At 36.7% G+C, this 15,577-nt stretch overlaps 1 protein-coding gene across 8 annotated transcripts in view; it reads left to right on the top strand.

Moving 5' to 3' along the window:
* Positions 1–15,577, top strand: part of LOC129799050 (homeobox protein cut) — a 264,353-nt gene that overhangs the window by 89,115 nt on the left and 159,661 nt on the right. For all 8 annotated transcript variants that reach the window (XM_055842649.1, XM_055842650.1, XM_055842647.1 and 5 more), the window contains exon 2: positions 6,458–6,853. In XM_055842649.1, the coding sequence (XP_055698624.1) occupies positions 6,458–6,853 (396 nt within the window). The remainder of the gene's footprint in view (positions 1–6,457; positions 6,854–15,577) is intronic.

The raw sequence follows: 15,577 nt of genomic DNA, 5'->3' as shown, positions 1-15,577 counted from the left end.
TAGAATCATGATCATTGTGTTAGGTGATGTTGAAAAAAAAAGAGCCATGGCACGAAAGAGATATAGAGAAATAATGGCAAATAATAAATATTAATTGAATAGAAAAAATAATTGAATATGGCTCAGAGGAGACTTGATGATCAATGCAACTGAGCAATAATGGTGAACGGAAATCCTTTTGAAATTGTAGAGTTGTTTGGGGATTTGAAGATTTTGACACTAGATGCCATTGAGGCATAAAGGTATATAATTTCACTAATTTCGTACTAAGGGTACCCCTTAAGCACTTTCTAACCACATTGAAGAATTGAGAAGTTGGCTGAAATACCAAAAAATTACCTATAAGATCCTTAAGTGAATCGCAACCAAATTGATAAGGTACGTTAAATAAAGGTCTTTCTTAAGTAACTGAACTTACTTACTAAACAGGTCACTGTACTGATGCAAATCTTACGTTCCTCCAACTTTTTTGTGCTAGGGCTAAATGGAGTGACTAATGATCCAAAAAATGAGAAACTTTGGTCATAAAACAGTAAATTTGACCGGTTTAAAATTTCTTAATGATTAAAATGGTAAATTGAAAATATAGTTCGCAAATTCTAAACTAATTTAATTGTACAAAACTGTCATTTAAATCATTTTTGGCAGATATATCGTCAAAATTGGTAATAAACAAGTAAATGGGAAGTAAATAAGTAAGTGCAATTCATGGGGTAAGTTTTTGCGGGGTAAACTTGAGCCAATCTGGACACGAAATCAATGGAGAAACCGAGAAACTCACAGAGAATCCGGGGAACTTACAGGGAAGTCAAAGAACTGATTAATTTTTATCAGGAAATTTACGGGGAACTCGGGAAACCTATACATTTCACAGGAAGCTGATGGGGAACTCTTCCGGAATCCAGGAAACTGTTAGGGAACATGCCGCGAACCCTTACAATTTTCGAGGAACTCGTGGTAATCCATATACTTCTTTTAGGGAATTCTCCTGGAACCCAAGGAACCCATATATTTTTCAGAGAACTCTCCGGAAAGCAAGGGAACTTTTAGGGAACCTACCGGGCACCCTTACAATTTTCAGGGAACTCATGGTAACCCATATATTTTTGCAGGGAACTCTCCTGGGACCCGGGGAACCCATATATTTTTCAGGAAATTCTCCGGGAAGCCAGGGAACTCTTAGGGAACCTACCGGGCACCCTTACAATTTTAAAGAAACTCATGGTAATCCATATATTTTTTCAGGGAACTCTCCTGAAACCCGGAGAACCCATATATTTTTCAGGAAATTCTCCGGGAATCCGGAGTACCCATTCAATTTTCAGGGAACTCACTGGAACCCATATATTTTTTTAAGGGATCTCAGGGAACCTTTGTATTTTTCACAGAACTCACGGGAAGTCAGGAAACCGATACGTTTTTAGGGAACTCACGGGGAAATCAGGGAACCCGTAAATATTTCTTTAAACTCATGGAGAACTCGAAGAATCCATATATTTTGCAGAGAACTTATTGGGAACCTAGGAAACTCATATAATTCTGAGGGAACTCTCTGAGAACCCGAAGAACTCATAAATTTTTCAGGGAATTAATAGGAAACCTGGGGAATATATACAATTTACAGGAAACTTACGGGGAATCCGTATATTTTTTCAGGGATCCCGAGGGACACCTTCCAGGGAACTTAGGGAACCCATATGTTTTTTCAGAGAGCTCACGGGAGCTCAAGGAAGCCATACATTTTTCAGGGAACTCATAAATTTTTCAGGGAACTCTTAGTTAGGGAACCCGGGGAACTCATATAATTTTTAGGGAGCTCACATTGAACCCATATATTTTTCAGGGAATTCTTTGGGAACCTGAAAAACTCACATGTTTTTTAGGGAACTCTTCCGGAACCCGGGGATCTCATACATTTTTCAAAGAATTCTTATGGAACCTGGGGACCCATACAATTTTGAGAGAACTCACGGGGATCCTATATATATTTTTCGGAGAACCAGAAACTCAACGAATTCTAATTGCTGCGATCCTCGAAACCTCCAGATTTTTAGTAACTCTTACGTCACCATTACGTAAATACACTATTCCCAAATTTCAAAACTCGGAAATATAATTATGTTTTTCTTCGTATTATTCGAAGAGCTTTATTTTGTGATATTCTTATCAATAAAAGCTTTAATTGACAAGAGATATCGTAAGGTTTAATTATATGAGTTTGCCATATTTTGCTACTTGGGTATCAGATGCGAAGGAGTCCTAAGAAAAACCCTGTTTTGTCTCTTCTTGAAAATGCGAAGTGCGCGATCGCGTTGAATATTCCGAGGGAGACGAAAGTCGGAGAGAAGGTTCATTTGAATAATACGATCTTTTGTGATTTATGATTATGTAATTCAAGACGCCATATTGAATTGAATAGGCAACATACACAACTGCTCATTCATCTCACTAAAATCCAATACCAGCAATATATATTGGAGTGTAAAAGTTGGAAGTGTGTTAAAGCAAAGAGTCTTTTGGGTTTTTGTACACAAAACCAAAACACTGAAGAACATAATTCCGAAGAATATTTTCTCATGACGATTTATCCCATTCGATCGGGTATCATTGTTTTGCGTCCCCATAACTACTTTACCGTGTAGGCGTTCTCTGCACGATCACATGGCATACAACAGTGCTTGTGCATTTCAAATTGGAATATTAATGGTGTTCCAAACCGATCGCGGATGGGATCATTAAGCACACAATCATTCCACTATTAATATTGATCATTGCGTGTGAGTAATAATGCATGACACATTTTGGAAAATGTAACATTTGTTAATCATTTATAAAACGTCTTTTTTATTGTGACCCCCCCTATCACTCCCTCGCTCTTCCTTAGATCATACTGATCGCGTGAAAATACGTCGCGATCGATGATTCATCCATTCAGTTGGAAAACTCATACTGAAAGTCACTAAACAGATTCTCAATTCAAGTCAGAAAAAAAACTACGATCGCACATCATTAAAATTCATTATTCATTGACCTCAAGTGAAATGAGTGCGAAGATCATTATGAGGATCATGTTGCTATTTTCCACTGTTTTCAATTTTGACGCTTCTTTTTGACTCCCTCATCAACTTCCACTTCAACAATTTCGTGCATTTTCTCAAGAGGAATTTCATGTGTATTCTTTTTTTTTCGGGAGAGAATGACAAAAATAGATTTTACGACAAAATTTTACGAATTAAAATTATTCAGTCTCAACCTTCGAGCAGTTCTTGTTGTCTTTCACCAAATGCTGATGTGAGGAAGAATGGGCCTAAATGATGATCATCAAAGTCAGATATACTTCTGATGCAAATGGTTGTTTATGAGATAATGACTTTATAATTTAGATCCCTGACTATTATGGCATAGTAAAATTTGAGGTTTTATTTGAAAATTGACAAGTATAAGACCGAATTTTTTATTCTTCAATTGCGTTTTTGTAGTCTGTTTCTCATCATGTTGCTGTAATCCTAAATTACAATATTGTTACAAAACTTCTTGCTAGTATAAATAGTCCCGTGTTTAAAATAGGACGAAATTGAATTCAGGATCTCTTATCCTAATGCTTGTTCAACTTCATAATACAATCCAACAACGATCAACAACAGCTGACTACCACAGCCGAATAATATAACGTAAATATAAAGTGGTAAAATTTAGTTGAACAAAACGAGAACGCTGCTTGACAAAAACAACCTAAAAATTTAGTTGATCGCCAACGATTCAACACCGCTAACGTATTGTCGATCGACAACAATCTTACTTCAATAAAAGATAGTTAATCGGTAACAATATATCAACGCTAATGGATCGATAACGATTTAAGATCGGTGAACCATGTTTAGTATTGATCCGAATAATGGTAGATAAATGAATCATGGTTGATCAACAACAATCTACCAACAATTGTATATGTAGTAGCAAATCGACAACGATTATTATTAATCGTGTCGAAGTTTAATAAATTAAATATGGCTTGGCCGAAAACGGTCCATGTCAATGGAAAAGGGATTTGTCATCATCAAACCCTCTACATCTCAGGGTACAACGGACAAACAAAATAAGCGTGGGGTTAATCTTCGACAACGATGGTCGACGACAACATAACAACGACAATTTGTTAAAGACAATCCGTCTGTGGCGGTTTGTAAAATGTTGTGTAACAACGAACGGTTTACGATAATTGATTGGCAGTCAACTAATGTCTTCAACTTCAAAACTAGCATCTTTAGACGATGAATCAATTCCTAACTAGCCTAGAATTCCTAGACTTCCCAACTATCCTTAGAATCCCTAATGTTGATCAGTAAAATAGTTACGCTACTTGGCCGGCAACGACTTTACAGAATGTGATAGATTGACAAATACATAACAACTTAACTTTATTAGTAATTATTTATACTTGACGTTTGGTTTTGAAGTCTTTGAATAAAAGTTCAAAAAAAGTTCTTCAACAACTATCTGACAGATACTAGGCCTACAATCCTGATATATTTGAATGAGTGTTGATCAGCAAAATTGTATTATATGCAAATGTTTGTATTCTTGGTCAAGAATAATCTAACGTTGTAGAATTCGAGTTGATCTATGTCGATCAAACGTTCTGAACTTAAAGTGGATCGACAACGTTTTACCACTAGTAAATGACAGTTTCGTATTGTAACATCAATAGCTTGTTGATAACATTGTAATAAGACTTTATGAAAAATAATTGAGAACAACTCAGCAACTACAGTTGATCTACAACGATGCAACCCTATTAGACCATTGTTAATCAACAAAAACCTCGTACTTGTAAACAATAATTCCTTAAAATCGATAAAAGAGCTACAGAATATCGAAATCATTTCATTGTTAGGTAATCTTGATTCTGATAAGTAACGTATGTAACTACAATATTCGTAATTTTTCGACAACACTTTATTAACAGGCAATACTGAAAAGTTCATCGCCAAAATTATATCAGAGATTGTTGATCGACAACGATTCTACGCTGTTGAATATAATAAGCTACAACAAGTTAATACTTGTATACAGTAGTTACTATATAATGATTAAATGATGAGTTCGTTGTTCAATGATATTGACGGTATTAAGTAATGTTTCTAAATTATTCTCGAACTACAACATTTTTACATGAATAGTTTCTCAACAACAATGTAACAGGTGTTGCATGAAGATGTGTCAACAAAGACTTGGGATCAATTGTTGATCGACAACGATGAAACGCAAGCTGATACTTGTAAGCAATAGTTGGTCTGCAATGATCCAAAGACTATAGTTGATCAACAGTGTTTGAACATTAACAGTAGCATGGTTAATCGACAATGAACTAGTACTTGTGAAAAATATATAATCCACAACGAACCATCAGTTGTAGTTGATCGAAATCTATTTAGGATTTTGTAATATTGATCTTTCTGAGTAATGTTGGTAAATGATGGTTGATCTACAACATTTTATTATCAATAGTTTCTCGGCAACAGTGTACAAGTGTTGCATGAAGGTTAATCGACAAAGACTCTAGATCAATTCTTGATCGACAACAATGCAACGTTGTTGAATGATTAATCGACAACAAGCTGGTACTTGTAAACAATAGTTAATCTACAATAATCAGCAACTGTAGATGATCAAGATCAGTTCGTTATCCAGTAATGTTGATGATTTTGATCCGGATACTATATGGTTAATCAACAACGAGCTAGTACTCGTGAACAATAAATAATCAACAATGGTCTATCAGTTGTAGTTGATCGAAATCGATTTAGGATTCAGTAATATTGATCTTTTTGAGTAATTTTGGTAAATGATGGTTGATCTACAACATTTAATTATCAATATTTTCTCGACAACACTGTAACAAGCGTAACAAGTGTTACATGAAGGTTAATTGACAAAGACTTGGGATTAATTGTTGATCGATAATAATGCAACGTTGTTGAATGATTAATCGACAACAAGATGGTACCTGTAAACTATTGTTAGTCTACAATGATCCAACAACTGCAGTTGATCAAGATCAGTTTGTTAACCAATAATATTGATGGTTTTGCTTTTGATTTTGAGCTAGTAATAATAAATAATAATAAATAATCAACAACGAACCAACAGATGTAGTTGATCGAAATCGATTTAGGATTCAGTAACACGGATGTTGTTTTGCAATGTTGGTAAATGATACTTGATCTACAACATTTCAGCAACAACTTAACATAGATTTCTGATCGACAACAATGTTCGTTGTCAAATGATAGTTAATCGACAACAAGCTAACTGTTGTACAAGAATTTCCCCCGCCGTTCCTCCAATTGTTATATTAACTGTTGTACGTGGTCAAAATCACATCGACAACGTACCCAATCAAGAATTGATCTAAAATCAACAACCTAATAAAATCGTTCTCTTTCTGTCTTTCCAGAGAGCAACACTAGCCGAAAAAGAAGTGAATACCCTGAAGGAGCAATTGTCATCGTCTTCGCCAAATAAGGCGATCACACAGAACGGCGGGATCACGGGATCCTGCCAGCAACCGCCACAGTCTCAGAGTCCGACCCTGTCGGAAAGTGGGAGTGTAACTAACTTAAGTAGTAAATTGAACGTAAAGTCAGAAGTTCAGCTGACCGGGGAGGTGAAGATGGAGCCAAGTGGTGATCAACCGAGCAGTCGTACGACCCCCGGACCATGTGATAAGCCGGATGGTCAGCAACCGGCGACACCATCGGCAAATCTTCCTGCATCCACAGACAGCAATCACAGCACCACCAGTGGCAGCGGAAGAACACTCGCCGAAGACTTGGCCGCCAAAGACAAAGAGGTGAGTCAAAAGAGGCACAATCTGAGCGTTTTATGGCTCATTGAGATGCAGTCATACAATGTATAAATAAACTGCCGCGTTTTAGTGTGAAATCTCCACGATCGGTGGTCCATGGGATGCGAACGCTGAGCAAACAAGAGAGGCTTCTCTAATTAAATTACACACAAATTTTCTCAAACAATCAATTCAATAGGCAAGAATGGCTGAAAAAAGGCGTACAATATAGTCAATTGACGCCTTAAGAAGCCAATTCACGACTCGTGCTCACATCACCACTAGGCGCCTCCATCTCAGGGGCAATGCCTTTTGGTTTTTGTTCTTTTTTTTCTCCCAAATCAAATCCCCAGGAAATATTCCTTGAGATAGGATAATCATGTGTGGAAAAGATCAAATTCACATTGAGAAAATCCACCCAATCATCCCATTGGAAAATCCTCCCTTACGACAATGAATTTTCCGTAACATAAAATGTGATTGACAAGTGCCATCCCTCCTGTACCATAGCACAGAGTATAAAAAAAACATCCCCTCTAATCTCTTCATCGTAACAAATCGAATCTTGTTTTCAGGGGGGTTTGATGTTGGAGGTTCGACAGAGTTTGCAGCATAAAAAAAAGGAAGTCTGACGGGAAAAAGACACCACAATGTCAATCCCCAAGAAAGTTCCCTCAAAGCAAGAAGTTTTAGGGGAGAGTTGGGGGTGAAACGAGCTGTTTTTGGGGAGTGAATGGAAGAAGAGAAAAAACACCAATCAACCCCCATATAATCGCTTGTTGATTCAACCCCTGAAATACCAATATTCCACCCCAAACTCCCCCCTTAAAGTGTCTATTTTGAGAGTTTTTGCCTCAAGGAGCGTGCGACCCTTGACTTCCTTCTCGCCCAAAAGAGATCCTCACAGGCAACACCCCCAACTCCTCGTGTGTCCATTGTGTGAACACCCCTTGATGGATAGAGAGGGTTCCCTCTTTTTTTTCTCACCCAGAAATCTTACTTTTGTATGGGGGTGGCATCTCAAGAAGTTTCTGTTTGAATATTCAAATCAGATCCCGATCATTTCGCCCCGATTGCCTCTCAATCGACCATAACTTGGGGTTTTTTGGCTTTGTCAGTCCTTCCCCTTGAGAATTTTTCCTGTGTTTTCTGAGAAAATATTGAAAGACGGATTTATCTGTTGTTGAAACACTTTCTTCTTATTTTTCTTTATTTTGGGGATGATTCTGGAATTGAGGGTGGCTTTCTCACCGTAAATCATGTAATTGAGACTTGTTTGGATTTTTGTATCTTGCTCGTGAAGTTAATAGAACACTGCGAGAAAATTAAGTGAGAAAGATCGTATTATGACGTCTTATGCCCTAGACACACTTACGAATTAAGCCGAGAGACTGACTAATCCGTCTCTCGGTTTAAGCTGAGAAACGGATTAGAGGGAAATTGATGGAAATTTAGTCAAATCGCTCCTTGGAAATTACAAGGGGTCAACTAGCTTTCGGCCATTTTTCAGGAGACAGCATGAGAGATTCAACTTTGTGTAAATAAGTATTTCAATTTAATGACTGAACAAAAACAATTTATTTCTTTTCTATTTGTATGAGCACTAATATAAACATCGAAACTTTTATATTTTTACCTTCCAAAATGTGTTTTTTTAATGAGTTAGCTCCTTGTCCTTCTAAATGATATGCAAATTAGAATGACAAGGGATCAACTTGCTTGAGATAGTCCCCTGTTTCACAAAAATTTGAACGATGAATATATTTTGTGTCCCTTTACTTCAAACAAAATTATGTAAGTAATCAAAAAGATTAAAATTTTGAAAAACTTTTCTAATAACGAAATCTAATGACTTATATCATCTGAAAATTTATTAAATTGTCTTTCTAAGTGCATTAGAATCTCAAAATCGCAAAAAGTGAGTTGACCCCTTGTAATTTCCAAGCAGCGAAATAATTATTTTGATCATAAGTTCATCATAAGTTCATGCCTTCGAATAATGTGAATTTCTTTTACTTTAAAGTATTATATAATTTCCTAAGATATTTCCACATGATCGTTACATAATTATCAATAATTGATAATAAGCTAGCTAATATTTAATAGAAATGTTTAAATCTCTTCGCAAAACTTAAAGAAAATTCACATTATTCGAAGGCATGAACGTTCGAAGGAAGAGTACTTTACCATACGTTAGGCCGTCTCTCGGCTTAAGTCGTAAGTGTGTCTAGGGAATTATACAATTATACATGTTTCAGACGTAGGGCTAGTCATATGGCCTAATTTCTCAATATTCAGTTCAGTCACGATTTATCAGCCAAAATTGCTTTTTATTGAGGGTTTTGAGCCCTTCAGGAATTGGGCTAAACTTCTAGCTTAAATACCGCTTAAGGTTAAGTCGTATGTCTCACGGTTCAAAGAGACTCAGGCTGATCCTTGTGGATATATAGCCTATAAAATTTGGCAGTAAGGAATTAGACAAAGAGAAATTCATGCAAAGCAACTTTAATTGATGATCCTGAACTCTTATGCCCTAGACACCCTATTAGACACACTTACGAATTAAGCCAATTCCCATTAGTTTCCGACCAACTAAGCCATTCTCAGATGAAGTTGAGAGACAGATTAGTCCGAGAAAAAGAAGTCTACGAACAAGTACGAGCTTTAGATGCCAAATAGACTAGTGCCCTATACACACTTACTACTTAAGCCAAGAGATGGATTAACGTAATTATAATTTAAATAATGCTTTGACTAAATTCCCATCGGTTTCCCACTAACTAAGCCGTTTCTCGGCTTAAGCCTGATGAAAATATAATCTCATCATTACTTTGATTACAATTACTGTAGATGCGGGTGACTTTGACTCTCTACTGTTCGTAAGCTTTTCTTAAATTCTAATGTTTAGGAATGGTCCACACCGATTAGACCCAGTAGATCGGATCGGTAAAGATCATTCTCAAGAGCTATAATTTATTAAAGAAAGGCTTACGAACAGGAGGTTTAAAGTCACCTACGGATAACAAAGTCACCCGCATTTACGGTACGTTAAGCCATCTCTCGATTTGGGACATATCCTTACTGCGAAATATTACAAGTTAAATTTTCTAGAGGATCAGCCTACGCCTATTTGGAGCCTAACACGGGCTTCAGACCTAAGGCTTAGCCATATGGCTTGACTGCTCTAATTCTTTATCAATAACGATTTTTTGGAAACATTTTATTTAGGATCGAATTATTAAAGATAAGTGACCTATTAGGCTCTCAAGAAGCAATTAAATTGGTAACTATTTAGGATTTTTAGACCTTTTTAGGAACTGGGATAAACCTCTTGCCTGAAGACCGCTTAAGGGCCCAAATAGACTCCAGCCTATCAGGTAAAGGAAATTTATGTAAAGGACCTCTTATTATTATGAATCGTAATCTTTAAAGCATGCTTAAGTGCCCTTGCAAATTATTGGACTATCCTTAAGCCGGAAAATTAAAGCAAAGCTTGCAAAATCACCCAAATTTACGGCACAGCTTTGCTAGTTTAATTTCTAATCAAGCTAAAGTCCTGGAAAAATTTCGTTTTAGGACACCGTATTAAGGGACTATGATAAATTAGTCTTAAAAAAAAAAACATTAAAATCGGTTGTTATTTAGGACTTCGAGACAATCGGGAACTGGGCCAAACCTCTAATGCCAAAGGGGAGCTAAAACCGTTTGAAACCGAAATTATATCGAATGAAAATTGTACGTCAATGTACAAAAGCGGTCAAACGATACCTGAACCAATTTATCTTCTCGTTTATCCGGTTTCAAAGGATTCTAGTTCACCCCTGACCTAGACTGACACCCGTGTGATACGACACTGAGAGTGAGAGAAATCCGAAAAAGTTAAAATAACATTCCGTAAATGTTAATTTTGCCCTGCATTATTGATCCGTAATCGGTATAAATATTATGCTTTTTAGGTGTATTATGGGTTAAAGTTACTCGTTTTCATGTTAATTTTACACTTAAAAAGGTGTAAAATTAGCATTAAAAAATGTTGATATATTTTTACACCTAAAAATTGCTAAAGTTACGAAGAAAAAAGTTAATCGCACCCTCTTTTTTTCTCAGTGGACTAAACAAAAGTAATTTTGCAATGATCTTTCAAATGATAAAAATAGAAGAAAAAGACCTAATATCTTTATGGAAATATTAAGTAATTGCAATATATCCATATAAATTACATTTATTCTTCGTATTTGGTAGTAGCATTGGTAGTCCTTCATACTGCTTAAATGTAGCTACTATTTACAATTTTAAGAATTTTGCTTTAAAAAGTACTACACAAACTTTGTAATCTATTAAAAAAAAATCAAAAAATAACGATTTTTCCCAATTCATAGAAATTCTACTCACTCCAAATGTAATTTAATCTTACAAGAACCACCCCTATGAAGTACTTGACTAGAATACTTCAACCCTGTTCACAATGGCTTTGGAAATAGATATTGCAGGTGAATGGGGTCTTTCGTGATAATTGCAAGTGACTCGATGATGCACAAAAGTTTCCCTCGATGACACAAAAGCATGATTCTTGGCTATTTTCTGTGTAAATTGCCCGCTAAACCCATAAAAGTGATAAGTAGTCGCGTTTCGCGGGACGAATTACCATGAACACCCTACTTCTGCAAACCCCATCGTCATTGCATTTCTGCAAAAGGGTTTGAGGATGGTGGAAGAGATAGCATCAACACTGCGGCGCATAATCTAGGAGTTGAAAGTGTCAAAAACACAAACTATTCCACGGCAAAGGCACCCAGGAGAAAGAACAAGCATTAAAAGAGGGGTGCAGGCAATACCATACCCCCTTGCACTTAGCAAGGGGATATTTATTGCAAATGGCTCTCATAGAAGGCAGCAAAGACGTCGTATGGCGATCATTTGGCGTTTGGGGGGTAGCACCGGGTTGGGAGTAAATCCCTCGTTTGGATTGATTTCTTCCCTTGTGGCACTTTTTGAGGACGAACTTGAATACAAAATGAGGAGTAGGATGTCCACCCTCCCCTGTGACAGTTTTTTTGTATTTGAGGGATGGGAATCAAAGAAACGCGATATATGTCGTGTTGTTCATACTTTACGATATAACAAATTGCAAAATATGTTGTCCCACCCCGGGGGTACCACGCACACGTGGGGGGTTAGGAGGGGAAATTTATGCTTTTGTCACCTGAATTGCAATTTATTAGTGCGGTACTCTGGAGGACTTTGGAGGACTTTGGAGTTGTAAGCTTTTGCCTTGAGGATTGGAAAGAAGGGCTTTCGTCAAACTGTTTGACTAATAAGAAGCACATTTGGAAATCCCACGATTCATCAGAAATTTCCTTGAAAGTTGAAATTGGATGATAAATCTTATCGATTTTCAATTTTTCATTCTAAATTCACCAGGGTTTCTTGGTTTGGTGAAAAATTCAAGTTTTCGGAAAGATTACGGTCGGGATTATTAAATGTGACTTCAGAATATATTTTAGTAACTGGGAACGTACCTCTACTTTAAAAAACAGCGATAAACATATTGTTAGTACAACTGCCGCTGACTTACCTATACCGGTCCCATCGAGAAACCGTAAAAAACCCAAGTTTTCAGTGCGACAAGTCAATGGCAGAATTAAATGTATATTTCTTTTTCGTTCCTAAGTAACAAAATTTACAATGGTTTAAAGACGAAGTCATGAAAGCGTTGTTATTTCGTCATTGGAATGACTTGGTTGGACTGGACTCAAACATTCCTTGCAAATGATCCATTTAAGTGCACAATGCAATTGGGCTAGATTAAGGTCATAGAGATTGTGGCCTCAATAGCTCAATTGGTAAAACACTCATCTTGATAGCGAGAGAATCTCAATTCGATCCTTGGTCTAGATAGGAACTACTTCTAGCTCCATTCCTGTTTTTGGAGAAAAGTGGATCATTCGAGTGTTACTTGGTCTGATTGATCATTTTCTGTACATAAATACAATTTATATTGAACTAAAGTTTTATAATTCTCGCGTTAGACCATAGCTTAGTCACTCTCTTACCTCAATATTACCGTAGAAATGGGCGATTTTATAGGAATCAGTCAGTTCTTCTATTAGGATTACAACGGTCATAATTTGAAAGTCGTAAGCTACTTTCTCTTTCTAGAATGCTACCGGAACAGGGTATTCGTAGGGAGATTGAGTCTTGGTTTGACTGAGGAATGGGGAGCATCATCCAGAAGAGTCCTAGGCTACTGTAACCGGATAGTTAGTTATTCCAAGGCCCAGGACGTCGCCCCTCTGCTTTTCGTTAGCTTTGCTTTAATTTCAGCACTTAATGATACAACCTGCATCGATCCGATCTACCATGTCCGATCGAAAGAGACTATCCTTAAGTGGTAGAGTTAAAGAAAAACTTGCGAACAACAGGGTGTTTGTGGGGAGAAGGAATCAATCTCGGTTTGAACAAGAAATGGGAAGCATCAAGTTTTAGGTTCTTTGGCTACTGAAAGACCGAATAATTGGTTATTTCAGGGTCCAGGATGTCGATTTCCTCCCATCCAGCTTTTCGTAATTTCTTCTTTAATTTTACCGCTTAGGGATGGTATTCGTCGATCCGATCTACCATGTCCGATCCTTATGTAATGCTTAAGTGCTAGACAAATAGGTTACGAAAACCATCGGGGTAAATTCACCCAGATCTGTACCTTAAGTACTTACATCCAAACTAACCAAAAGGTAACGTCAGTCTATCAAGGGCGTTCTTTACTAAACCTACGTAACTTTGCGAAGTAAAATTAACGTCAGTAAAACGTATTTTATTCAATTTACGATTACCTTTTTGCCTTGACGGATTATATTACTCACAACGTCACAAAGTAGCGAAAATGAAAATTAAAATGAAATTAAGTGAAACTTACCACTTGGTAATTTTATAGTAATAATTACCTGAACTTAACGAGAATGCTATTGTCTACATTGAAAGCATGATATGAGGGTGTCTCAATAATTATTACGAAAAAGATAAAAATTACATTATACTGACTTCATTTTGCTACATGGGAAGTAATTCAGTAAGCTTTCAACCGTTGGAGTTCCGATACTTTGATAAGCAGAAACGTATATCAAGACTAAACGCCCAATAAAGCGTCAAAAAAGATCTGTCACTTGTCAAAAACGATGATGCACGAACTTCCCTCGAAACTTGCTGTTGATCTTCGAATAAAATCTTTCAACAGTTAGAAGCAAGGGGTGATTAAGTGGTTATCAGAGCGAAACGTCAACGACGATCGGCAAAATTGTGCCAATTTGGAGTTTTAAATCGTCACATTGCCATTATTTTGCTCAGCACAATTCGGCCAGAAAGCGACAGATCGATGTGTTCATTAGTAAAAATCGGAATATCGGCACAATTTTAGCGAAGAATCGGCGAATTTAAATATCAGTTCGCTCTTATGAAGTTTAGCGTTCATTTGAACTCGTGTAACATCATAAATTTCGTACAGACAAAAATTTGTGACTTGTCAAACGTCAAGTACTATCAGCCCACTCAAGCGGTGGATATATGAACTTTGCTTGAAACTTTCTCTTAGTCTTCAAATAAAATCTTTAAATCGCTTGAGTTTTGAAATTTTGAAGAGCAGAAACGTACATGAATACGAATTTCAACGTCCAATCAAGTGTGAAAATGAGATCTGTCACTTGTCAAAAAGAACTTGTCAAATACAAAGTGCTATCAACACAATCAAGTGGTGGATATTCGAACTTTCTTTCAAACTTTATTTTCTTTATCGAATAAAATCTTTCAATCGTTGAAGTTGTAAAACATTGCATAGCAGAAACGTTCATGCGTACGAATTTAAAGACCGAATCAAGTGTCAAAAATGATCTGTCACTTGTCAAAAATAACTTGTCAAACACCAAATAGTATCAGCACAATCAAGCGGTGGATACGCGAAATCTTTTGAAAATTTCTGTTATTCTTCGAACAAAAACTTTCAATAATTGAAGTTGTGAAAAAAGTGAAATGTCAAAAAATGATCTGCCACTTGTCAAAAGAACTTTCTTTGAAAATTTTTGTTAATAATCGAATAAAATTCTTCAAGTCATTGCAGTTTTGAAACTTCGAAGAGCAGAAACGTATATAAAAGTGAAGTGTCATAGATCTGTCACTTGTCATAATCAACTTGTCAAACACGAAATGTTATCAGCACACTCAAGCGGTGGATACGTGAACTTTCCTCCAAACTTCTATGTAGGTCTTCAAATAAAATTTCAAATAGCGCTAAGACTTTAAGCAATTCATGTTAATGATTATGGTGTTCGAACCATCCCGCCCTTCCCCTATTCTCACCAATCATTCCGTTACGGTGAAATTTTCCCCAAGTTAGGGAAACCCATCAAAAGCGGGTGGTGTTTGTCAGGGGGTGGTGGAAAAAAGAGTTTGAGATATTTTATTGCAAGCGAAAACATGTTGAAAACTTTTTCACGACTTTTATCTCATCGAATTGATCTATTCCGTTGCATGTTGCTATTTTTGGCAGACTTCACCCCCGCGAAAAACCAAGGGGGCCACATCAAAAAATATGCATTTGAGAGTTTTACCAACAAATAAATGCATTTTGGTGTTGGTTTTTTACTCTTTCTCTGACTGGGCCGAAAGGAAGGGAGGGATTGGTCAGAAAATAAAATAAAATTCCACATGATGCTTCCACCTTGCAATTTCGATGCAGAGGTG

This window comes from Phlebotomus papatasi, chromosome 1 (genome assembly GCF_024763615.1).
Source record: "Phlebotomus papatasi isolate M1 chromosome 1, Ppap_2.1, whole genome shotgun sequence".
In the NCBI taxonomy this organism is placed as follows: Eukaryota; Metazoa; Arthropoda; class Insecta; order Diptera; family Psychodidae; genus Phlebotomus; species Phlebotomus papatasi.
The sequence above is the reverse complement of the archived record's forward strand: the minus strand, read 5'-3'. Positions and strand labels throughout refer to the sequence as shown.